This window comes from Piliocolobus tephrosceles, chromosome 5 (assembly GCF_002776525.5).
Source record: "Piliocolobus tephrosceles isolate RC106 chromosome 5, ASM277652v3, whole genome shotgun sequence".
In the NCBI taxonomy this organism is placed as follows: Eukaryota; Metazoa; Chordata; class Mammalia; order Primates; family Cercopithecidae; genus Piliocolobus; species Piliocolobus tephrosceles.
In genome coordinates, this window is record NC_045438.1 from 137,348,872 (window position 1) to 137,358,361 (window position 9,490).

General features: G+C 41.5%; 1 protein-coding gene across 5 annotated transcripts in view; it reads left to right on the forward strand.

Moving 5' to 3' along the window:
* Positions 1-8,146, forward strand: part of LOC111534655 (HLA class II histocompatibility antigen, DQ alpha 1 chain-like) — a 24,195-nt gene extending 16,049 nt beyond the window's left edge. For 3 of the 5 annotated variants that reach the window (XM_023201217.1, XM_023201215.3, XM_031935672.1), the window contains exons 2-6: positions 1,874-1,993; positions 5,801-6,049; positions 6,462-6,743; positions 7,097-7,271; positions 7,439-7,763. In XM_023201217.1, the coding sequence (XP_023056985.1) occupies positions 1,912-1,993; positions 5,801-6,049; positions 6,462-6,743; positions 7,097-7,251 (768 nt within the window). In that variant the 5' untranslated portion in view covers positions 1,874-1,911 and the 3' untranslated portion in view covers positions 7,252-7,271; positions 7,439-7,763. Of the gene's footprint in view, positions 1-1,025; positions 1,045-1,873; positions 1,994-5,800; positions 6,050-6,461; positions 6,744-7,096; positions 7,272-7,438; positions 7,764-7,791 lie in introns of those variants that run through there. The other 2 variants (XM_023201216.1, XM_023201218.3) reach the window with 2 other exon arrangements.
* The last annotated feature ends 1,344 nt before the right edge of the window (positions 8,147-9,490 follow it).

Consider the following 9,490-nt stretch of genomic DNA (forward strand, 5'->3'; position numbering starts at 1 on the left):
TTGTTTCCTGATTTTTTAATGATTGCCATTCTAACTGGTGTGAGATGGTATCTCATTGTGGTTTTGATTTGCATTTCTCTGATGGCCAGTGATGATGAGCATTTTTTTCATGTGTCTGTTGGCTGTATGAATGCCTTCTTTTGAGAAATGTCTGTTCATATCCTTTGCCCACTTTTTGATGGGGTTGTTTGTTTTTTTCTTGTATATTTGTTTGAGTTCTTTGTAGATTCTGGATATTAGCCCTTTGTCAGATGAGTAGATTGTGAAAATTTTCTCCCATTCTGTAGGTTGCCTGTTCACTCTGATGGTAGTTTCTTCTGCTGTGCAGAAGCTCTTTAGTTTAATCATATCCCATTTGTCAATTTTGGCTTTTGCTGCCGTTGCTTTTGGTGTTTTAGACATGAAGTCCTTGCCCATGCCTATGTCCTGAATGATACTACCTAGGTTTTCTTCTAGGGTTTTTATGGTATTAGGTCTAACATTTAAGTCTCTAATCCATCTTGAATTAATTTTCGTATAAGGAGTAAGGAAAGGATCCAGTTTCAGCTTTCTACTTATGGCTAGCCAATTTTCCCAGCACCATTTATTAAATAGGGAGTCCTTTCCCCATTTCTTGTTTTTCTCAGGTTTGTCAAAGATCAGATGGCTGTAGATGTGTGGTATTATTTCTGAGGACTCTGTTCTGTTCCATTGGTCTATATCTCTGTTTTGGTACCAGGACTTGATATTCTTAATTAAAAAAAAAATTCTTATAGTAATTAAGCCAGCCAAATTTTAAATGTAATCAGTGTCCCTCAATTTCCTTTAAACATACTCAAGAAGCACCAAAACACAGAACATAAGGATTACTCAACACAAAGAAAAACTGTATAAAATCTCATACAGTTGCTATAGACAGCACCATCTGACCTTATAACCCCTTTTTATTGCCCTGGCCAAAACTATCTGGATCTTTTGAGAGCTTGAGAAGAACTTACCCAACTGGATTTATATAAGTAGAAAAGGCAAAGCTATTGCTTGGCTACCACCAGCAGAGATCGCTAGGTAGGTGGGATCTACTTAACATTTGGAGAATTCCATACGCACTATGGAAGCAAAATTTTAGAAAAACAACTAACCCACATACAGAAGCCAGAGAAAGGGGAGGCGATGGGAACTGCCAGGGAGGGAAATCAACTCAGGGAAAAATTCCTGGAGGTTGTAACCCAGAAAATCCTGAAGGATGCCATATAATCGATGACTTCATCTATCCATGAGGCTGCTCAGAAATGCCCACTCCGGCCAGGCACTGTGGCTCAGGCCTATAATCCAGCACTTTGGGAGGCCGAGATGGGCAGATCACGAGGTCAGGAGTTCAAGGCCAGCCTGGCCAACATAGTGAAACCCCGTCTCTACTAAAAATACAAAAATTTGCCAGGCATGGTGGCATGCACCTGTAGTCCTAGCTACTTGGGTGGGTGAGGCAGGAGAATCACTTGAACCTGGGTGGCAGAGGTTGCAGTGAGCCAAGACCATGCCATTGTACCTCAGCCTGGGTGACAGAGAGAGACTGCGTCTTGAAAAAAAAAAAGAAAAAGAAAAGAAATGCCCACCCTTCTTGCCACTGGCAGACATGCACACACCAGAGAAGATTCCAATTTAGTGTCTTCCCTCTATTCATAAAACATTTCCTCAAGTCTACTCTGAGTGGAGACTGCATCACAACCAGGGGATTGCCCTGTCTCCTTCCAGGGCTCTTAGTACAAACTCTTCAACTAGTAACTGAGGTGTCACCATAGGGGATTTTTCTAATTGGTCAAAACCTGATTTGGCAGGGTTTGGTTTGGGTGTCTTCAGATTTCCTTGTCTTGAGGTCCTCACAATTACTCTACAGCTCAGAATAGCAACTGCTGAGGCTGCCTTGGGAAGAGGATGATCCTAAACAAAGCTCTGATGCTGGGGGCCCTTGCTCTGACCACCGTGATGAGCCCCTGTGGAGGTGAAGACATTGTGGGTGAGTGCATGAGTAAGGGATGTTCTCTGGAGCTGGAAGACAGAAAATTGAAGGAAAAGAGAGAAAGCGATTTGCAGAGAAATGGTAGAGATTTCCTAAGGCCCTTTCAGTATTAAGAGATTTAAAAATTATAGCTGTTCCTTCTTCAGGAAACCAGAACACCAAACTACTCTTTTTGTTATCTATGCTGTTGTGTTCACTAAGGACGCTATTCTGCTTATAATATATTCAGTGACTACAGCCTGGAGGTCTCCATGTCATTCTATCAGGATTGCCTCAAAAATTAGTGAGGTTTCCATCAGTGGATAATTTTTTATTATTAAAAATTTATGAAATGTCATTCTCAAATTTCCCTGAACAACTTTTGAAGCTTTTCATATGTCTTCTGTAGTAGATCTTAGGGCCGTTCCATCAATTATATACTCTATAGATATTAAGAAAGTTGCCCGTTTCTTTCTCTCAGACTTACTCACATTTCCACATGGGAACTGGCACAGCGGGGAGTGGGTAAAGGAGTCCAGCAGGCTGAATGCCTTCAACAGGCATTTTACCACATGGTCCTCACTTACTCTCAGTTGCCTCATATGTGTCACCTCACAAATAATCAAATAAAATGGGCATGTAGCTAAACTTTGCAAATAGTGAAAACATGAACGTCATAATTTTTTACATATTTCTATTACAGGTATAGTTTCACATTTCTTTTCTTTAGCAAAATAAGGAATCTTTTTATTTTAAAATTGAGAAGTAGAAAAAATTGGCAAATTAAATCATTTTATTCTCAAATTATCAACCCAAATTACCTGTTCTTCACCTCATCTAATGAAGTCCTATAAAAAGAAAAGTGGGTCACACAAGGTGGCTCATGCCTGTAATCCCAGGCAACATAGCAAGACCTCATCTCTACAAAAAAGAAAAATGAAAATTACCCAGGAATGGTGGTGCGTGCCTGTGGTGCCAGGTGCTCAGAAGGCTGCAGTGGGAGGACCACTTGAGTCCAGGAGGCAGAAGCAGCAGTGAGCCATGATGGCACTACTACACTCCAGCCAGGGCAACAGAGAGAGACCCTGTCACAAAAAGAAAGAGGAAAGAAAGAGAGGGAGGAAGGAGAGAAGGAAGGAAGGGGAAGGAGGGAAGGGAAGGAAGGAAGGAAGGAAGGAAGGAAGGAAGGAAGGAAGGAAGGAAGGAAGGAAGGAAGGAAGGAAGAAAGGAAAGGAAAGGAAAGGAAAGGGAGGAAGAAAGGAAAAAAAGACAGAAATAAAAAGGAACGAAGGAAGGAAACACATATTAATTATTTGGTCTTTTAGTCTCCTCTGTCTTTGTTGTCCATCTCTTTCCACCTCTGTTCATGCATTCCTTTCTCCCTCTTCCCTTTCAGGATCCATCTCTGGCTCCCTACTCCTTTATGGAGATGGACAGTGGGTTTGTAAAACAAAAGTTGAAAAGTCAGATAGTTAAAAGGGGAAGTGAACTGGAAGGTACTCTAAACTTTCATAACCTTATTAACCGTGGCTGCTCCCATTCTGATTTTGTTTGGCAGTGGAAGTTTCACCTGCTTTCCAGGACACTTGGTGTCTTTGTTCCAAATTTCCTTTCTTCAACCTCACACCAGAGTGCCCTGGTCAGGCTTGGTTCATCCATTAGGCACAATGTGGGCAGTGCAGGGGAGCCTCCATATTGTAAAGCCACATGAGAATGTTTCAACTCCTTTAAAATTAGAAAAAAAATGAAATATTAGAGCCTAAGAAAATGTTTTAACTTTTAATTCAGCCTAGATTATATTGTTTTTATACCAATTCAGTCATAAAATATAATTTTCCATATTTTTATGGAGGAAGCGGCCCACACAAGCAAGAGTGCTCGGGACTCACATGTCAGAACACAGCCCCGGTCATGACCGATCCTGGCCTTCGTATGGTTCTGCTACCTGTGTGCCTGTCCGTCTTCTCCAAAATCTATGTGGTCCTCCAATATAGCAACTGCCATTCAATATACATGTTTGAGCACAAAGTGAGCTAAGTTTTAAGGATTCAAAGATGAAAAGTCATGCTGTCTTCCCTGCAGAGGGCGCGCAGACTAGTGATGGAAACGGTATGGGGTGCAGGAAAGCAGAAGGCCATTGCTGAGCAGGGCAGTGGACCCAGCAGAGGCTGAAACAATACAAGTGACTTGGTTCCAGGTGGGCCAGCAAGGGTGACATCCTCTAGCAAAATTTGGCACCCAAGACAAGTACCAGAAGAAAAGAAGGATTGCATGTATTCCACATATATTCATGTTTGAACAAGGAGTCAAGGTTTATGGCAAGAATAAGAAGGCTTTGTTGGGGGCCTGTTAAGACCAACCAGGGCAAGTCATGCTGGATAGGGAAGAAGGTGAGCTGGAAGAGGAACAGACAAACTTGGACAGGAGATACTGAGATGGAGGGACTGGAGGTCATAACGTGGTCAAAAACATGTTGATGAGAGCACTCAGTTACAAAGTTGTTAACTTAAGCAGAAACCTCAAGGATGGATTTTAGGATTTCTCCAGGAAATTCTAAAAGATAATTTCATTTCAGGGAGAAAAACAACAGACCACTGCAAAGACCAGGGAACGTGAAAGGATAATGTAGTTTGGTTTGCTTGGCAGATACTTGTGAAGGACGTTGGACTGTAAGGCTGTGGATATCCTCCTCACAGAACTTACTACAGTACAGAACTTACTACAGTGTCTGTTCCCTTACCTACCTGACTCTCCCACTATTCAGTTTATTCCTTAATGGTAGACCATGCCTGACTGGTGTTTTACACATCCCCTTCTGTGTCTGACACTTGTGGATGCTCAGAAAGTGGGGAAGGAAGGAAAGATACGATGGTAAAAGGTTTACACATGTCTTGACAAGAATATCCAGTTTGGCTCATTTGGCTGGCATTGTACTGCATGGCTGCTGTTCTGCTCTGGCATCCTCAGACAAGCACACTGCCCATTAGAGGAAAAAGGGTGAATATAAGTGTTGAGTCAGAACACTGTAGACATTTAGTAACCTTCTTCACAGGAAAAAAAAAAAAGAAAAAGAAAAGAAAAAAAAGGTGGGAGGAATGACAGAAATCCAAAAACTAGTAGAGCTTCCACTTTTCATTTCAGAAGAAATCAGTTGCTGTCCTCTAAGGACTATTACTATTAACAAAACGGAGACCTTAGAAGGAGGCATTGTTTATTTGTTTTATATTTTGTAATGTTATTTCTGATCTTGTTATACTCTTTCTTATACCCTACAATTGTTAGCAGAAATTATTTTAAATTAATAAGATCCTGCATGCTTTTCCTTTATTAAAAAAAAAAAAAAAAGAAAGATCTCTGTGTAGAGTATCCTATTCTGAGCCAGTCCTGAGAAGAAAGGAAGTATAATCAATTTGTTATTAACCAATGGAAGAATTAAGTGAAAGATAAATGTCAGGAAGCAGAGGGAAGTAAATCTAATCTCCGACTAAGAAAGCTAAATACTATGATAACTCATTCATCCCTTCTTTTGTTCATTTACATTATTTAATCATAAGTCCATGACATGCCAGGCACTCAAAATAATAAAAATTGGACGTGCGATATTCTGCCCTTGTGTAGCGCACACTATAGTGGGAAAGAAAGTGCACTTTTAACCGGACAACTACCAACACAAAGAGGGGAGGAAGCAGGGGCTGGAAATGTCCATGGACTGTGCCAAAGATGAAGCCCATAATATCTGAAAGTCAGTTTCTTTCATCATTTTGTGTATTAAGGTTCTTTCTTCCCCTGTTCTCCGCCTTCCTGCTTGTAATCTTCACTCATCAGCTGACCACGTTGCCTCTTGCGGTGTAAACTTGTACCAGACTTATGGTCTCTCTGGCCAGTACACCCATGAATTTGATGGAGACGAGCAGTTCTACGTGGACCTGGGGAGGAAGGAGACGGCCTGGCGATGGCCTGAGTTAAGCAAATTTGGAGGTTTTGACCCGCAGGGTGCACTGAGAAACTTGGCTACAGCAAAATACAACTTGAACATCATGACTAAACGCTACAACTCTACCGCTGCTACCAATGGTATGTGTCCACCATTCTGCCTCTCTTTACTCAGTCTATCCCTTCATACCAAGTTTCATTATTTTCTTTCCAAGAGGTCCCCAGATCTTCTCATGGCAATTGCTGAAATTTTATCATCTCCCATCTCTAAAATCACGTCTTCCCATGTAATACAAGGGTCTTTCCATTATGCGTTAATTAAATCCTTCTAGGAGAGGTCTCATCAACCTCCTACTTTATTAAACATACCCACAGAGAGAAGGCACGGTAATAAAGCAGAGGCAATGTGTCATTGCTCCCAAGCAGAAGGTAAATAAGACCTCTTTGACTATCAGGTGGTGAAATGCTGGTAGGAGGGCTCTTCCAGGATGTAATGCAGAAGATCAGGGCAGAGCTATTCGCACTTCACATCAGTGCTGTTTCCTCACCACAGAGGTTCCCGAGGTCACAGTGTTTTCCAAGTCTCCCGTGACGCTGGGTCACCCCAACACCCTCATCTGTCTTGTGGACAACATCTTTCCTCCTGTGGTCAACATCACATGGTTGAGTAATGGGCACTCAGTCACAGAAGGGGTTTCTGAGACCAGCTTCCTCTCCAAGACTGATCATTCCTTCTTGAAGATCAGTTACCTCACCTTCCTCCCTTCTGCTGATGAGATTTATGACTGCAGGGTGGAGCACTGGGGCCTGGACGAGCCTCTTCTGAAACACTGGGGTAAGGATGAGTTTCACCATTTTTTGATGCTTTCTTGTCTGTCAAGTTCAGAACTTCCTGCCTTTTACTCCTATATCCCAAAACTTGTTTTCCACACTTCATGGGTTTCTTTTCTCTCTCTCTGTTTCTTTTTTTTTGAAAGAGTAAAGCAAAAAAGCAGAAATTTATTGAAAATGAAAGTACACTCCACAGGATGAGAGCAGGCCTGCCACTTCATGGTTTTCTAATGATAGACTTCACTCTCCTCCCTAAGCCTTGAATCTTTGCAGAGCCAACCCTCCACCCCATCCCATCCCACACACATGCACATGAGCACACTGCACATTCTGACCTCAACAGCTTCACTTCCACAGAGCCGGAGATTCCAGCACCCATGTCAGAGCTCACAGAGACTGTGGTCTGCGCCCTGGGGTTGTCTGTGGGCCTCGTGGGCATTGTGGTGGGCACTGTCTTCATCATTCAAGGCCTACGTTCAGTTGGTGCTTCCAGACACCAAGGGCCCTTGTGAATCCCACCCTGAAAATGAAGGTAAGATTGAGATTGGTTAGAGCTGAAGCCTCACTATGAGAGGAAGGAAAGTGGGAGGGTGTTGTGGACATGAATGTGGTAGAAAGTTGTAGAGGAATTGGGAAGTGGCATGATGATGACACAGGAGTCCTCTCGGACCCATCGATCTCATGTCTTTCCTGTTGCAGGTACATCACCATCTACAGGAGCAGAAGAGTGGACTTGCTACATGACTTAGGACTATTCTCTGGCCCGATTTATCATATCCCTTGTCTCCTCTAAATGTTTCTCCTCTCACCTTTTCTCTGGGACTTAAGGTGCTCCTCTCACCTTTCTCTGGGACCTCAGAGCTCACAAATACCTTTACATTCTTTCCCTGACCTCCTGATTTTTTTTCTTTTCTCAAATGTTACCTACTAAGACGTGCCTGGAGTAAGCCACCCAGCTACCTAATTCCTCAGTAACCTCTATCTAAAATCTCCATGGAAACAATAAATTCCTTTTATGAGATCTGTGTCAAATTTTTCCATCTTTCATCCAGGGCTGACTGAAACTATGGCTAAGAATTGGGGGACTCTTATCTTTCAATCCTGTTTAATCTCATTTCCCAGATCATTTTTCATGTCCAGTAACACAGAAGCCACCAAGTACAGTATAGCCTGATAATATGTTGATTTCTTAGCTGACATTAGTATTTCTTGCTTCCTTGTGTTCCCACCCTTGGCACTGCCACCCACCCCTCAATTCAGGCAACAGTGAAGTTAATGGATACCATCTGCCCTTGGCCCAGAATTGCTATAGCAAAAATTTTAAAACCAAAAAATAAGTCTGTACTAATTTCAATGTGACTTTTAGAAGTATGACAGAGAAAAAAGTTAGGATAAAGGAACTTTGAATCTCAAAAATATCAAAAGTAAAATTTTGTTCTCAAAACTTCAAATTTGTGAAGAATGATGACAGTAGAAGCCTTCCTCTCCCCTCCTCACCTTGAGATAAAAATTCTTTAGTCAGGAAAAGAAATGGAAGTCAGAAAAACATTAGAATAAGACGATAATGTGGGTATCTGAAAAGGAACAGATACTTATTCCTCACATAGGGTTAGTGACAATGGGGAAAGGAATGGGAGTAGAAGTCGCAGACATATCTAGGAGCCCTAAATAGAGGCGCAGTCTGCCTCACCTCCTGAATGAAGCTTTCCTAGATAACCATGTAGCTTTCCCTGTGCCACCGTGGCATGAAGGAAACAAGATAGTGAATACGGCTGCAGGATGTTTCTAGGAAACATGCTGATGAAAAACAATGCCAATATCTTCAGAAATCCCCAGCCCTTTCCCCTCACCCCTCCTGGCTAAGGAAAGCATGAACTTATGAGAGAAACCCTAGGAGGAACAACACAGCTGAGACAATGTAGCAGCAGCAGTGGGTGCTGTGTCCCCCACTGGGTTGGCTGTCTCCTGGTAGAAACTCCCCCAGAGGAAATGGGTCAGCAGTGACCTCATGCCTCTAAACAACTATGATATCTGTGAGGATATTTCTATCCATGCTACCTGCATCAGTGAGTTTAAATTTTAATTGGAGAAAAAATACAAAACATTAACACAATAATTGATACAGTATAGTTTGGTGCAAAGAACCCTAAATCCAAATTCAGGACTCAGTACTTTGAGGCTAGTATTTTAGACTTTATAAATGGGTAAAGTATCTAACATTTCTGGCCTTACTTTTCTCATCCACAATGTAGGAGTAATAATACTTTCCTTGCAGAGTTATTGATAGAATTTGAATAATCTTGATACATAGTCAATGCCTTACACATAGTGCATGAATACATAAGAAAACATTGTGGTTATATTTATAATTAATTTATTTTAAAAAATAGATCTTATTATATGAAAAGCACTTTCGTTTTTCTCAACCCCTTAATGATTTAGGAGATTCAAATGTAGAGCTATGGGTGAATTTCTTTTCATATGATAATTGAAAGATATTTTTCTTTCTCCAGAATGAGAGAGGATGAGATTGGATTGGTAAGAGAACTCTTAGCACAAGAAGTTGTAATATTTGACTTTCGTTTTCAACTCTCCAAGAAGGGATATACATTCCCTCTTTATGGCCCATAAGTGTTTATTCAAGGTATATCATATACAACAGATCTTTATGCATGTTTACTTTGGGGAAGAGGTGAAGCTAGTTCAAGGAGAAAATAATTTAAAACGCAGACTGGGAATCAGTAAGCACAG